At 44.9% G+C, this 16,119-nt stretch overlaps 2 protein-coding genes across 13 annotated transcripts in view; one reads left to right on the top strand and one right to left on the bottom strand.

Moving 5' to 3' along the window:
- The window catches only part of ZNF569 (zinc finger protein 569), a 69,096-nt gene extending 67,340 nt beyond the window's left edge, over positions 1-1,756 (bottom strand). For 4 of the 5 annotated variants that reach the window (XM_030913086.1, XM_030913085.1, XM_030913084.1 and 1 more), the window contains exon 1: positions 1,412-1,749. The gene's annotated coding sequence lies outside the window, so the exon portion shown is untranslated. Of the gene's footprint in view, positions 1-1,066 lie in introns of all 5 variants that reach the window. The other variant, XM_030913083.1, reaches the window with a different exon arrangement.
- Positions 1,757-3,378: 1,622 nt separating this feature from the next.
- Positions 3,379-16,119, top strand: part of ZNF570 (zinc finger protein 570) — a 56,857-nt gene continuing 44,116 nt past the window's right edge. For 2 of the 8 annotated variants that reach the window (XM_030913096.1, XM_030913087.1), the window contains exons 1-4: positions 3,740-3,850; positions 4,465-4,678; positions 10,786-10,912; positions 11,243-11,338. In XM_030913096.1, the coding sequence (XP_030768956.1) occupies positions 4,646-4,678; positions 10,786-10,912; positions 11,243-11,338 (256 nt within the window). In that variant the 5' untranslated portion in view covers positions 3,740-3,850; positions 4,465-4,645. The other 6 variants (XM_010385672.2, XM_030913088.1, XM_030913089.1 and 3 more) reach the window with 6 other exon arrangements.

Here is a 16,119-nt window from a genome sequence, read left to right on the forward strand (position 1 = left end):
TGCCAATAATACTGCAGATTATTGGAACTTTACAGAAGAATAATTGGATAGGCTCAGGGAACCTTTAATAAGAGCATACATTTTGACCTATCAATTCTACTTTTAGGAGCCTGCTCCCCCTCCAAAAAATTTAGAAAAGTACATTAGAACATGTGCCAAATAGTTGCTGATAAACACACAGTTTATAATTTCAATAAGCTAGAGAGAACCAAATCACCCATCGACAGGGGTAAACGTATACCATGAAATACTTTAAAATGATGGCATAATTTGTGATTCTTTAAATGGAAAGATACTAATCATATATTGTTAAATAAGAAAGGATGGTTACAGAGTTGTATGTATAGTGTGACTGCAATTTTGAAGCCATCATGCACATATATAGAAAATATGAACGTATACGTATGTATTCACAAAGGCGGGGTTGAAAAGATGGAAAGTAAATTTTGACAGTAGTTGCATGGCTGGTACAACTATGAATGATTTTTGTTCTTCGAGCTTTTCTGTATTTTTCTCCACCCCACTCTACTCCCCAAATGAGGTGGAGTAGGGGACGAGGAGAATGAGTTTAGTACGTACACAAAACAATGTAGCTAATACACGAAAATAAAATTAAAAATAGTGTTGAGGCTATCGATGTTTCATATAAAAACATATTTCCGGTCGGGCGCGGTGCCTCACGTCTGCAATCCCAGCAGTTTGGGAGGCTGAGGCGGGTGGATCACCTGAGGTGAGGAGTTCGAGACCAGCCTGACCCACATGGAGAAACCCCTTCTCTACTAAAAATACAAAATTAGCCAGGCGTGGTGGCACGCGCCTGTAATTCCAGCTGCTCGGGAGGCTGAGGCAGGAGAATCGCTTGTACCCGGGAGGCAGAGGTTGTGGTGAGCTGAGATCGCGCCATTGCACTCCAGCAGCCTGTGCAACAAGAGCGAAACTGCATCTCAAAAACAAAACAAAACAAAAACAAACAAAAAGAACATATTGCCAATGACTCCAGCCAAAGACATGCAGCGCTGGCACAAATGCCAAGTGTCACACATCTACACCCACAAGCACACCCTACCTTGCAAAAACAGTTTTTCATTCATTCAAGATCCCACTGTCACGCATGTTTGCACGCAGGTTCATACTGAAAGATAAAAGGGAAAGCGCCTCCACGAAATCCGCTTACGGACACGCTCCCGTGGCCACACTCAGCCAGACAAATGTCTGGCAAATGACAGTCACTTCACGCCAGACTCTCACAGTCCTTCACACGCCACTCCCACTGCCTCAGGGAACCACAGGCACAGGCATTGCCTCGCCCGGCGTCCTCTTCCAAAGATTGGGGCACCGGGTCCGCGGGCCCTCACTCCCACCGAGCACAAAGAGTCCGGCGCTCAGAGATAGCGGTTTCCCGAGGACTCACCACCGAGCCCGCGGACACAGGCCCCGATTCCACACCTAACGCTGCCAAAGTGGCACAGCCGGAGCGGGCTGGGACAGAGGCGCCCCTGAGGCCGGGGCTGTAGGTGGCTGAGGGCGCCACAAGCCTTGGTCCGTTAGACCAGGGGAGACGCTTCCCAGAGGCCCCCGCGGCTCACCCGGGCGGGACTGGCTTCCCCGTTTGCGCGTCCTGAGAAGCCGACCACGGCGTTCCAGGGCTCACAGCTCCGCGCAGGGGAGCTCAGCCTAGGGTTTTGCCGGAGCGGCCTCCTGCCAGCCCAGCTCTGAGATTGGGAGCACAACTTGGTACTGGGAAGAATCGAGTCGTTCCGCTGCTTCCTGCGCCGAACTACATTTCCCAGAGGCCTTCGCGGCCCTATTGCCCCCTCGCCCCCAGCAAAAAGGCACTTCCTTCTTACAGTCGGCTGGAGCTGTAGGTTCGCAGGGTCCGTGAAGGAATCCTGGCTCAGTCTATTTAGTTCCGTCTTTTCGGGTTTCTACCTGAGACTAGAATACAGCGTGGTGAAGGTGGTGAAAGCTCAAGGGCCCGTGAAGGCCGGGTCAGCTGGAGCCTTAAGGTCCTGGCAGCGGCTAGAACAGGGAGGAGTGACGTTGTGTGACTGTATGTGTGAAACTTCGGCCATGGAATTTGGAGTTTGGGGTTTCCTGGGCGAGAGACCATGTCCAGTGACATCTGAGGTCGTGCGAATATGCGATCTTTTGTGTGACCATGGTCGCGTTTTATATTCTCGTGGCTGTTTGATTCTGACCTTGCATGTATTTGTTCTTTCTGGACTTCTCGAAATGACAGGGTTACTGGAATTCATGACCCGGGATCGTGAGGGAAAAGTAGTGTGGCCAATCCCCCTGGATTCTGAACAGACTTGGCCTTTCTAGCTGTGTCATCTCAGACTAGGTACTTAACTTCTCCATGCCTTTAGTCTTAATATCTTTTTTTTTTTTTTTTTTTTTGAGACAGAGCCTCACTTTGTTACCCATGCTGGAGTGCTGCGGCGCGATGCTGGCTCACTGCTGCCTCGAACTCGCGGGCTCAAGTGATTCTCTGCCTCAGCCTTCCGAGTAACTGGGACTACAATCACGGGACACCCCGTCTGGCTGATTTTTTTTTTTTTTTTTTTTTGTTAGTAGAGATGAGGTCTCACTATGTTGCCCAGGCTGGTCTCGAACTTCTGAGCTCAAGCGATCCTCCGCCTGGGCCTCACAAAGTGCTGGGGTTACAGGCATGAGCCGCACGGGGCCGTCTTAATACCTTTAATAAAGAGATAATAGGCCGGACGCGGTGGCTCACGCCTGTGATCCCAGCACTTTGGGTGGCCAAGGCGGACGGATCATTTGAGGTCTGGCGGTTTTTTCTCTTTTTCTTTCTTTCTTTTTTTTAGACGGACTCTTGCTCTGTCGCTCAAGCTGGAGTGCAGTGGCGCGATCTCGGCTCACTGCAACCTCCGCCTCTCCGCCTCCCGGGTTCAGGCAGTTTTCCTGCCTCAGCCTCCTGAGTAAGGTGGGACTACAGGAGCGTGCCACCACACCCGGCTAATTATTTTGTAATTTTAGTAGAGACGGGATTCCACGATGTTGGTCAAGCTGGTCTGGAACTCCCGACCTCGTGATCTGCCCGCCTCGGCCTCCCAAAGTGCTGGGATTACAGGCGTGAGCCACCGCGCCTGGCCGAGGGTAGCGAGTGGGAGGCTGCCAGGAGTGTAGTACCCTTGCGCAGTTTACCTCCTCGCACCCTCGCACCCCCAACTTTTTTCGGGTATCCAGCACAATTCTAGGAATTCGCCTCCCACCCATTTTGAGTAGACCCGCCACTAGCGCGTTCCCACGCACAAACCTTTTCCCTGCGGCCAACCCGCGGTTCTCAACTCCCCGCCCTGGTTGCTAAGTGGGGTGCGCGGAGCGCTTGTGCCTACCATACCAGCCACTATAGTGTAACGCTGGGTCCCGTCCCTGTGACCCAGCCAGGCTCGGAGCTGCAGGGAATCCGGACTTTCGAGCTCTCTGGAAGTCAGGGGAGAGGCTAGCGTGGGAGGACCTGGTGGGGAGGGGGCAGTGTTACAAACCCTGCGCGGAGCTGCCCTGTTGCTGCCAGACCCTGCGGCGCCGCAACCTTTTCTACTGCGGACTACGTTTCCCAGCGGCCCCCGCGGGAGCTGGGCCCGCGGCCCCTTTGTGTCCTCCGGGGGCGGAGGCAGCTGAGGCGCTTCTTTCCGGGCCCGTAGGGGATGGGTTCCATCCCACTCAGGGTAGGGGTGTGATCCGAGCGCAGATTCCCCGAGCCTTTGGGGCGGGAACGGGATCTTCCCATAGCTCTGTTCTGCAGGTAGGGAGTGGGCTGAGGAGTGGCGTGTGGTTCTCCGGAAGCTCGTCCCAGGCCCTCTGTGTGACTCCGGTGCAAGGGGAGGTTGGTACCGTAGTGCGAGGCTGTCACCGCGTGTGCCTGTCCACGTCCTGTGTGACTGGGTGCGTGGGAGTCAGTGGCACCGTGGAGTGTGAGGCTGTGAGTTGGGGCGGGAGCGGGCGAGTGTTCGCTGCCCCTTGTTGGGCCGATACCCGCGGCCTCTTTGTGACTGGGTTGTGAGACTGTCGCTTGTGATAGATACCCTGGTGTCTGAGCCTTGCCGGTATGGGAAAGGGTGCCCGTGTGAGACAGTCCATACCCATGGCCTCTGACGGTGGCGTGGGTAAGACGGTGGTTGGCACTGTAGTTTTTCAGACTCTGATTATGTGGGGGATTGAATGAGAGACTGTGTGACACCGAGAGGCTTTTAAAGCCAGCCCAAGTCATCAATGTGCCACCAAGTTTCAGAATCACTGATTTATTAGAGAGGAGGATTGTGGGATCAGGTCCTCTTTTATTTGATCTTGGTGCTCTTATATTTATTAGTTCTGTGTCTTTATGTGAAAGCTTGCATTCCTCTGAGTCTGTATTTGTAAAACCTAGAACATCTGGTGTTAAGTTAAGGAACTGGGAAATGATTTAGGCGTGAGTTAAATTGTATGCAAACAAACTCCTAGGTCTCCGATATGTTCTCTGTATTGGAGGGAAGGTTGCAAGAGGAAGAAAGAGAATCCTAAAAAGTCTAGACTGGTGATTCTGGATGCTGCAAGAAAAGTCTAGTTTCTCGTGTTCTTTTCCCCATCTCAGTCATCTGAGGCCACTGCCATTTCCCAAGAGAAGAGCAAGGAGGGAGAAAGAATGGCTGTTGGGCTTCTTAAAGCCGTGTACCAGGTGCGTTGGTGTTTTCTCTATTTCCTGAATACCTGTCTGCTTTCCAGAACAAGCAGATACTAATTTTCCTTCTGCTGAAACATTTCTGGGTAACCAGTCATGTCACTTATCAACACTCTCCACTGGATTCCCATCTTATTCAAGATAAATGCTTAAGTCCTTGTCTTGACCTGCAGGGCCCTGCATAATCTGGTCCCTGACTGTCCCTCTGACTTCATCTAATTTTTCTCACCCTGTCTTAACTCAATCACTCAGTTCCAGCAACACTAAGCTTCCTTGTAATGTGGTGAGTACAATTCTTTCTTATTCTTTTTTTTTTTTTTTTTGAGACGTAGTCTCACTCTGTCACCAGGCTGGAGTGGAGCGGCCGCGATATGGGCTCACTGCAATCTACGCCTCCCGGGTTCAAACAATTCTCCTGCCTCAGCCTCCCGAGTAGCTGGGACTACAGGCACGTGCCACCAGACCCGGCTCATTTTTTGGATTTTTAGTAGAGACAGGGTTTCACCATGTTGGCCAGGATGGTCTCGAACTCCAGACCTCAGGTGATCTGCCCGCCTCAGCCTCCCAAAGTGCTGGGATTACAGGCATGAGCTACCATACCCAGCCAGTGAGTACATTCTTTTTTTTTTTTTTTGAGACGGAATCTCTCTCTGTCCCCAGGCTGGAGTGCAGTGGCACGATCTCGGCTCACTGCAAGCTCCGCCTCCCGGGTTCACACCATTCTCCTGCCTCAGCCTCCCGAGTAGCTGGGAATACAGGCACTCGCCACCATGCCTGGCTAATTTTTTGTATTTTTAGTAGAGATGGGGTTTCACCATGTTAGCCAGGATAGTCTTGTTCTCCTGACCTCGTGATCCACCCGCCTCAGCCTGTCAAAGTGCTGGGATTACAGGCGTGAGCCACCGCGGCTGGCTGCCAGTAAGTACATTCTTAATGCATGGCCTTGCACTTGCTATTCCCTCTGCCTGGGATACTGTTCCCTCAGATACAGATACAGACCAACTTCCTCACTCTAGTTTCTAACCAAACAACATTCATTCATTCTAATTTTTAGTAAGCACCCATTACCACTGGGTGTCACAGTGCTTAGTCCCTCATCCTGTTCTCTATCTACACTTACTACCTTGGTGATCTCATCCTGTCTCATAGCCTCAAATACTATGTATATGCCAACAACTACCAAACTGTACACAGCCCAGACCTCTCTCTTGAAGAGTTGTATACCTGACTGCCTACTTAACATCTTCATTTGGTTGCATAAGAGATATCTCAAATGCAAACATCTTACAAATGGAGTGAAACGAACCACTGGTGGTTTTGGAACATGAGTGACATGAACTGATTTTCATTTGGTAGGATCACTCTGGCTGCTACTGAGAATAGACTGAATGGGACAAGGATAGAATTAGGGAACTCAACTAGGAAACTCTTAGGTATTTCCCTGGCTCCATTGATTAAGCTAAAAATCTTCCATCAGGAAATCAGAGACTTCAAAATACATCCAGAATCAGATTACTTTTTGAGATGGAGTCTCGCTCTGTCAGCCAGGCTGGAGTGCAGTGGCATAATCTTGACTCACTGCAACCCTCATCGCTCCCTGGTTCAAGCGATTCTCTTGCCTCAGTCTCCTAAGTACAGGCATGCGCCACGACACCCAGGTAATTTTTGTATTTTTAGTAGCAACAGGGTTTCACCATGTTGGCCAGGATGGTCTCTCTCTCTCTTGACCTTGTGATCGCCTGCCTTGGCCTCCCAAAGACTGGGATTACAGGCGTGAGCCACGGCTTCCAGCCCAGAGTACTTTTTAGTATCACCACCGCTTCCATTATGTTCTGAACCATCATCTCTCACCTGTGTTACTATGGTACTCTCCTAACTTCTCTCTCTACCTCCACTGTTGTTCTCTTTTAGTCTGTTCTCAGTGGAGCAGCCAAAGTGATGCTGTTAATACATAAGTTGTATGAGTTCATTATTTATAGGCAGAGGGTGGGTGGAAATGACAGAGAGCATAGACAACTCTTTCAAAAAGTTTAGCTATGGCCGGGCGCGGTGGCTCAAGCCTGTAATCCCAGCACTTTGGGAGGCCGAGACGGGCGGATCACGAGGTCAGGAGATCGAGACCATCCTGGCTAACACGGTGAAACCCCGTCTCTACTAAAAAATACAAAAAACTAGCCAGGCGAGGTGGTGGGTGCCTGTAGTCCCAGCTACTCGGGAGGCTAAGGCAGGAGAATGGTGTAAACCCGGGAGGCAGAGCTTGCAGTGAGCTGAGATCTGGCCACTGCACTCCAGCCTGGGCAACAGAGTGAGACTCCGTCTCAAAAAAAAAAAAAAAAAAAAAAGTTTAGCTATAAGAGGAGAGAGCCGGACGTGGTGGCTCACGCCTGTAATCCCAGCACTTTGGGAGGCCAAGGCGGGCAGATCACCTGAGGTGAGGGAGTTCGGGACCAGTCAGACCAACATGCAGAAACCCCATCTTTACTAAAAACACAAAAAGCCGGGCGTGGTGGCACATGCCTGTAACCCCAGCTACTCGGGAGGCTGAGGCAGGAGAATCACTTGAACCTTGGAGGTGCAGGTTGCAATGAACTGAGATCGTGCCATTGCACTCCAGCCTGGGCAACAAGAGCTAAACTCTGTCTCAAAAAAAAAAAAAAAAAAAAAAAAAAAGGAGAGAAATGGGTGGTAACTGAAGGAGAAAGTCATAATTGACAAGGTTTCAGAAAGATGGATATATGTTGCCAGGCTGATGCTAAAGATTCAGTAGAAAGGGACATTTGAAGATGAATAGAGAAAAGGGAATTGCTGGAACAATGTGCTTAAGTAGGTAAGAGGAGCTAAGTGTTTGGCCTTTTCTAGGAATGTGGGTTGTTCAGTTATAGGAATAAGGGCATGTTAGGTTGTAGAAGCACAGGTGCAGGTGGATGTGTAGATGTGGTGGGAATTATCTTTCAATGGATTTTGTTTTCTCAGAGAAAAAGTAAGATTGTCAGCTGAGAGTGAGCATGGGGAAGGAGATCTTGAAGGTGTGAGGAGAGAGGGGACAGTATCAAATGGTCATTTAGCAGAGTGAAGGGATGAATGGACTAGGGAAATGTATCATGCAGCATTTCGGCCCACTTGAGGTTAAGTAATCATGAATTTAAAGTGAGACTAATTTGCGTGGTTGGTATGATTTTCTCCAGCAGAGTTCAGCTATGCAGGGTACAGGCACAGAGTAAGCAGAAAGATGGCTGCAGTTTAACCAAGTGAGTACCGTTAAGTGAGAGAGGGGCAGGGAAGGCAAGGGCATATGCAGGGGGTGATGATAATAGATGGTTGTGCTGGGAAGTGAGGGTACTCGGGGATGAGGAACAGTGAAAAAGTGGTCAAAGTGGTAAGATCAATGAATTGTACTTCTCCAGAATTTGACTTCTGGTGGAGTCAAGTAACTATCCAGTTTGGGGTACCACAGGGCAACAGTTGAGATATAGGAGGTAGAAGTCAGAGTGGAGTGATTGAGGTTATGAAGGGTTTGGTACTGACTGGTACTAACAAGGTCTGGGTTATGACCATGGAAATGAATGACTGTAGAAGCGTAGAGGATAAGACTATTCTAGGAGAGAGGGGTCAGAAAACTAAGAGGCCAGGTTGTAGGGAGTGTTATTTATGTGGATATCGAAGTGACCAAAGACTGATAGGAATGGCATTGAAGAGAGTGACAGTGAGTCAGGTGCTGAAGAATTTAAGGAATGACAGAGAACTGGTATCTATCAGGAATTAGTAGATAACCATCGCAAGGAAGGATTATGATTGACATATTCTAATTTCATAAGGTTTAAAACTAGATGTCTTTTTTTTTTTTTTTTTTTTTTGAGACGGAGTCTGGCTCTGTCGCCCAGGCTGGAGTGCAGTGGCCGGATCTCAGCTCACTGCAAGCTCCGCCTCCCAGGTTCACGCCATCCGCCTCCCAGGTTCACGCCATCCGCCTCCCAGGTTCACGCCATTCTCCTGCCTCCGCCTCCCAAGTAGCTGGGACTACAGGCGCCCGCCTCGTCGCCCGGCTAGTTTTTTGTATTCTTTAGTAGAGACGGGGTTTCACCGTATTAGCCAGGATGGTCTCGATCTCCTGACCTTGTGATCCGCCCGTCTCGGCCTCCCAAAGTGCTGGGATTACAGGCTTGAGCCACCGCGCCCGGCCAAAACTAGATGTCTTTTAGGGAGGAGGAAATATTTTGGAAACAAGAGCAAAGAAGTGACCTGCCTCACCTTCAAGTGCTGTGGTACAAGGAATGTGGGGAATAAAACATTCATCCAGTGACAGGGCGTTAAGGGAAGTCGTCCTCTCAGCTGGAAGCCATGTTTCTTTAAGGGCAAAAAGAAAACAGGAAAAAGTGGGAACTGTAGTTTTGCTTCAGACTGGTTTGATGATAATTGTGAATGGAGTTTGAAACCAAATATTATCATTTGTTAGGGGTCAAATATTTTAAGATCAGAATGTAAACTCCTATATTGACATAGAAATTATTTTTGTTGACTATAAAGAATCAGTGGAAAGTATGTATGTCGTATATAAATATTTATACATTTATTATATGTATTTATATAAGCTAAGGAAAACAGGAAGCATTGTTAACAGGAGCAGAGAGGGAGAGATTTGCCTACTTCCTATAATTAAGTAAGAAAAAAGGTTACCAAGTATTGAACTTGAAGAATTTTGCTTCTGTAGAGGTAGTTTGTTTTGTTTTGTTTTGTTTTGTTTTGTTTTTGAGACAAAGTCTTGCTGTGTTGCCCAGGCCAGAGTGCAGTGGCACAATCTCAGCTCACTGCAACCTCTACCTCCTGGATTCAAGCGATTCTCCTGCCTCAGCCTCCCGAGTACCGGGGATTATAGGTGCGCACCACCACGCCCAGCTGATTTTTGTATTTTTAATAGAGACAGGGTTTTACCATGTTGGCCAGGCTGTTCTGGAACTCCTGACCTCAAGTGATCCACCCGCCTTGGCCTCCCGAGTGCTGGGATTACAGGTGTGAGCCACTGCACCCAGCCTAGAGACAGTTTCTTTAATTGTAACAAAATTGTGTCAAGTGCAAAAAGTTGCATTGCCAGGTTCACATCTTTTAATTTTGTAAAAAATTAATACATACACATATAATGAATGTTTGTTTCATCAGCAAGTGGTCACATTATAGAAACCTGGAATCCAACAGCATCACAGCAGCAAGTTTTGTTTTGTTTTGTTTTTAGATGGAGTCTCACCCTGTTGCCCAGGTTGGAGTGCAGTGGCACAATCTTGGCTCACTGCAACCTCCGCCTCCTGGGTTCAAGCGATTCTCCTGCCTCAGTCTCCGGAGTAGCTGAGACTACAGGCGTGCACCACCACGCCTGGCTAATTTTTGTATTTTTAGTAGAGACACCATTTCACCATGTTGGCCAGGCTGGTTTCGAACTCCTGACCTCAGGTGATCCACCCACCTCGCCTTCCCAAAGTGCTGGGATTACAGGCATGAGCCCAGCTCAGCATCAAGTTTTTAAGAACTTTCTCTAACCCCTACTAGGCGGAAGCAATATTATGAGTGGAACACCCATTTCTTTACACAAAATTTTGAGAACTCTGCATTAAAGTATTTGAATTTTAATGGAATTGATGCTCTGCTCTGCTTGGTTTGGTACAGTTGTCAGAGATATAGTGAATACTTTCTGGGATTATTTTTGATCCCTTTCTAGCTTCTTGAAATTTTCTTCAAGCCACTCATTGATTAATTCAACTTAGTCAATATTTGAATACTTCAGGTGTGCCAGATTCTATTCTGTACCTGGGGATAAAGCAGTGACCAAAGCCAAAACATAATCTGCCCTCATGGAGCTTAAATTTTAGTTGAGGAGGGTGAAGAATGGGCAATGAATAAAATAATTAAGTGCTGTGGAGGGTTAGGGAATTGAGGTTGAAGCATTGCTATTTTATACTGGAATAATCTGAGACATACAAAGGCCCTGAGTAGAAATATGGTAACATGGTTACATATTTGAGGATGTAATATCAGAGAGGGCCCAGTGTGCCTAGGGCAGAGGAAATGAGGTGAATATGGTAAGAGATACGGTTCTTTCATTTATTTCATTTCAGGAGTTGGTGACCTTCAGAGATGTGGCTGTAGACTTCTCCCAAGAAGAATGGGATTGTCTGGATTCTTCTCAAAGACACCTGTATAGTAATGTGATGCTGGAGAACTACAGGATCTTAGTATCACTGGGTAAGGATATCTTCTTGCAAAATTGAGCTTCTGCTCAAAAGGGGCTCCTTGCTACCACTATTGTGAATTTTTGGATAACATCTGCAAAGTTTGGCTGAATGTCTGCTGCCGATGCCAAACGAATGGGTTAGTGTTTGTGGATTTGGCAGTAAACATATTCTTGGCCTATGCCTGAAGCTTCATCTTCCTTATCCTTCTAATACATGTCCTTTACACATTTCTCTTTTTGCTTACTGTAAACTCCCTTTTCCCCGATGATCTAAGGATTGAATGTGAGTTCTAGAATATCCACAGCATGACCAAATTCTATTTTTTTTTCATATATTGCAGGACTTTGCTTTTCCAAACCAAGTGTGATATTATTGTTGGAACAAGGAAAAGCACCCTGGATGGTGAAGAGAGAGCTGACAAAAGGCTTGTGCTCAGGTTAGTGAAGAGGAAATTGGCAAAATCTTTGCACGTGACAGCTCAGCTTGACTCAAAGGTATCACCTCTTTACTCTTCAGGCTTCCAAATTCTTCTCAAATGTTCTAGGTCTTTATAAAAATTTGGGCCCATTTAGGATGTTCTCCCATATTTCTTATTTTTAATTATTTCACTTCTCTCACTTTCCTATCTCCTTTCTAATAAGTCCCATTCCCTCTTAGTTTCATAAGTCTCTCAGTCTTTAAAAAATCTTTTACCAGTCTTATAAATTTTTTTTTTTTTTTTTTTTTTTTTTTTTTTTTTTTTTTTTGAGATGGAGTCTTGCTCTGTCACCCAAGTTAGAGTGCAGTGGTGCGATCTTGGCTCACCACAACCTCTGCCTCCCAGGTTCAAGTGATTCTCCTGCCTCAGCCTCCCGAGGAGCTGGGATTACAGGCGCACACCACCACGCCCAGCTAATTTTCGTATTTTTTTTTTTTTTTTTGAGACGGAGTCTCACTCTGTCGCCCAGGCTGGAGTGCAATGGCCAGATCTCAGCTCACTGCAAGCTCCGCCTCCCGGGTTTACGCCATTCTCCTGCCTCAGCCTCCCGAGTAGCTGGGACTACAGGCGCCCGCCACCTTGCCCGGCTAGTTTTTTGTATTTTTTAGTAGAGACGGGGTTTCACAGTGTTAGCCAGGATGGTCTCGATCTCCTGACCTCGTGATCCGCCCGTCTCGGCCTCCCAAAGTGCTGGGATTACAGGCTTGAGCCACCGCGCCCGGCCTAATTTTCGTATTTGTAATAGAGACAGGGTTTCTCCATGTTAGGCTGGTCTCAAACTCCTGACCTCACGTGATCTGCCTGCCTCGGCCTTCCAAAGTGCTGGGATTACATGCATGAGCCACTGCGCCCGGCATCTTACAAAGTTTTGAGCTCTACAGAGCATCAGAAGTGTAGGCAGTCTTGGGGACTGAGTCTTCAACCTGAAGCATCTGATGCTATCTCCAGGTAGATAGAGCTGAGGTAGAGGACGCCCACTGCAGAATTCATTGCTTGCTTGTTGGTGGAGAGAAATCCTCACATTCAGTCACAGAAGCCTTCTGTGTTTATTTTTGTGGTGCGAGAGAAGAGGAAAAACAGTTTGCATGTGTCATTTTTCCTAAGGTGCTCATTTTGGGGGAAGTTGTCATGTGTGTGTGTGTATTTGTAGCTTTTTTTTTTTTTTTGAGACAGAATTTCCCTCTCTCGCCCAGGCCAGAGTGCAGTGGCACAATCTCGGCTCACTGCAACCTCTGTCTCCTGGGTTCAAGTGATTCTCCTGCCTCAGCCTCCCAGTAACTGGAACTACAGGCACCCACCACCATGCCTGGCTAATTTTTTGTATTTTTAGTAGAGACGGATTTTCACCATGTTGGCCAGGCTGGTCTCAAACTCCTGATCTCAGGTGATCCACCTGCCTCAGCCTTCCAGAGTGCTGTGATTACAGACGTGAGCCACCACACCCAGCCTGTAGCTTATGTTTTTGATACTTTAAGAAACTTTCTATGTTCTGAGTTCATATAGATATCTGAAAATAGTCTTTTAAAGATTGTCCTTTTATATCTAGGTCCATAATCCAATTGGAACTTATTTTTGAGGATTATTTTAAATAAGAATTTAATTTCTGTATCTTATGGAAAACCAAATGTCCCAGATATTTTTAAAATAAATGCTCCCTCTGCCTGTTTTCCTGAGTGTTACCTCTTAATATATCAAGTTTTAGTCTTTTTATGGTTGTGACTTTAAACTTTATTCAATTTCATTGATCTCTTTTTCTTTATACCAGTACCACACTATCTTAATAAAAATAGTTTATTAGAAGGATAATTATCTGCTAGGGAACATCTCTACAGCTTGTTTAAATTCTTTAGAATTTCCTGTTTGCCTTTTGGCCATCAATATAAAGTTTAGGGTCAACTTGTAAATTTTGATCAGAAAACAACACAATGCTGTTAAGTTTTGATTCCAATTTTAAGTTTTGATTCAAATTTTATTCTGTAATCCTGGAAATTTAAAAAATTCATTAACATGGTATAGCTCTCCATTTATTTAGGTTTTTTTACTTTTGTCAATGTTTTATAATTTTCTCCAAAAAAGGCTATGCACATCTTCTGTTAGATTAATTGTAAACATTAAACATGTTAGTTTCATTGCTGTGTTAAATGTTATCTATATTTTCTGTTTGTTGCTCATATATAGAAATGAAGTTAACTTTATATACATTGATCTTATATCCAGCAACCTTGCCAATCTCTCCTGTTAATACTAATATTTTTAGATATGTTTGGATTTTATGTATGACTAGACATGTTTGTGAATAATGGCAATTTCTTCATTTTCAATTCTTACAGCTTAATTTCTTTTTCTGTTGCCTTTGTTGTATCGCCAGTATCATATGAATCGAAGTAGTGATAACAGGCATTCTTATCCACTTCCGGTCTTAATAAGAATACTTTAATATTTTGTTTTTTGATAATTGTGATGTTTAAAAGTTTTTGGTATGTACTGTTTCATTCATCTTTGCTAGAGTTTCATTGTGGAAAGCTTTTGAGTTTTAACAAATGTTTTTCTCCATCTGTAGGTGATTTTACCTCTTACCAGGTTTTAGTTTTTCACCTCTTAATGTGGTAATTTACAGACATTTTCAAATGTTAAACCAACATTGCATTCCCAAGATAAACCCATCTTTATATCTTTTCCATTTTTTGCTAGTTGCTATTTGCCAATGTTTTGTTTGGGTGTTTTGCATCTGTATTTATTAGTGAATTTGGCCTTCAGTTTTGCCTTCTTATCAGATTTTAGAATCAAAGTTGATTATTCTCGTAAATTCTCTTTTTCTTCTTTAGAAACATTTGTGAAAAATAAAATTATTTGTTTTTTGAATGTTTGGTAGAATTTTGTTCATCTTGGCCTGGAATTTTTATTGTTAAAAGAATTTAATCAGGCCGGGCGCGGTGGCTCAAGCCTGTAATCCCAGCACTTTGGGAGGCCGAGACGGGCGGATCACGAGGTCAGGAGATCGAGACCATCCTGGCTAACACGGTGAAACCCCCATCTCTACTAAAAAAATACAAAAAAACTAGCCGGGCGAGGTGGCGGGCACCTGTAGTCCCAGCTACTTGGGAGGCTGAGGCGAGAGAATGGCGTAAACCCGGGAGGCGGAGCTTGCAGTGAGCTGAGATCCGGCCACTGCACTCCAGCCTGGGTGACAGAGCGAGACTCCGTCTCAAAAAAAAAAAAAAAGAAATTTAATCATTCAATTTGATATGTTCTAAAATTCTAGATTTTCTATTTCTCCTGGAGTCAATTAGGGTATTTTTTCTAAATATTTTTAGTTTTGATGTAAATTTCCAAACTTATTAGATGGAGTTGTCCATTATTTTTCTAGTTCTCAATGATTTCTTGATCCGTGAATTATTTAGAAGTTTGAAATTGAAGGCTTTTGTTTGGTACTTGTTTAATTGCATGATATTTAGAGAATGGGATCTCTTTAATATACATTTTTTAAAAGTATTTTGAGACTTGCTTTATTTCTTAGGGCTAGTTTTGGTAAATATTCTATGTGTCCTTGAATACAATATGTATTTTCTGGTTATTGAATACAGTGTTTGATATATGCTCATTGGATTAAGCTCATTAACTGTGCTGGTCAAATCTGTGTCCTTATGGATTTAAAAAAATGTCTTGAGCAATCAGTTACTGGGAGACATGTTAAAGAAACTTCTACTCTTGTGGTAAATACATACTTTTTTTGTCATAATTGTAACAGCAGATTTTTTGTATTTTGAAGGTATTTTATTTGGTCATATGTTTTTAGAATGTTTTATTTTTCTAGTGAATTTTTTCTTATGTTATTGTTACTCTCTTTAAATCTCGTGATTATCTGATTAAGCAAAAAAATTCACTTAATATTGTTATAGCTTTATTTGCCTTTTGTTAATATTTACTTGATGTAGTTTTTTTCTACTCCTTTATTCTCTGAACTTGCTATGTGTTTCTCTTATAAGCAGTATTTGGATAAACATTTTTAAAAATCCAGTCTGATAACCTTTATCTTTTAACCAAATGATGGTGGTCTGTTAAATGTTTTGGTACTGTTAATAGAGTTGGATTTATTTTCCACTGTCTCACTTTCTTTTATAAATTGTGCCTTTTCAAATTTTTCTTGTTTCTTGGTTTTTCTCCATCTCCTAATTTGAATGATATACAATCTATTTCTATTCTGTACTGGTTACGTTAGAAAATCTAACATTTATGGCTGGGTGTGGTGGCTCACGCTTGTAATCCCAGCACTTTGGGAGGCTGAGGCGGGCGGATCACCAGGTCAAGAAATCGAGACCAGTGTGGCCGACATGGTGAAACCCCATCTCTACTAAAAACACAAAAATTAGCCAGGTATGGTGGCGTGCGCCTGCAGTTCCAGCTACTCAGGAGGCTGAGGCAGGAGATTCGCTTGAACCGGGGAGTCAGAGGTTGCAGTGAGCCAAGATGGCGCCATTGCACTCCAGCCTGGGCAACAAGAGCAAAACTCCATCTCAAAAAAAAAAATACAAGAACCTTAGACTGTCTTAACTTACCCTCATTTCAGTTATTCCTTGTTTTTCTTCAATGCCATAAACTATTATTTTGCTTTATGAAGTTATATAATAGACCATTATTACATTTAGTGTTGTTTAGATTTATCCACTTTTGGCTAGGTGCGGTGGCTTATGGCTGTAATCCCAGCACTTTGGGAGACCAAGGCAGGCGGATCACTTGAG

Source organism: Rhinopithecus roxellana, chromosome 12 (genome assembly GCF_007565055.1).
Source record: "Rhinopithecus roxellana isolate Shanxi Qingling chromosome 12, ASM756505v1, whole genome shotgun sequence".
Classification (NCBI taxonomy): domain Eukaryota; kingdom Metazoa; phylum Chordata; class Mammalia; order Primates; family Cercopithecidae; genus Rhinopithecus; species Rhinopithecus roxellana.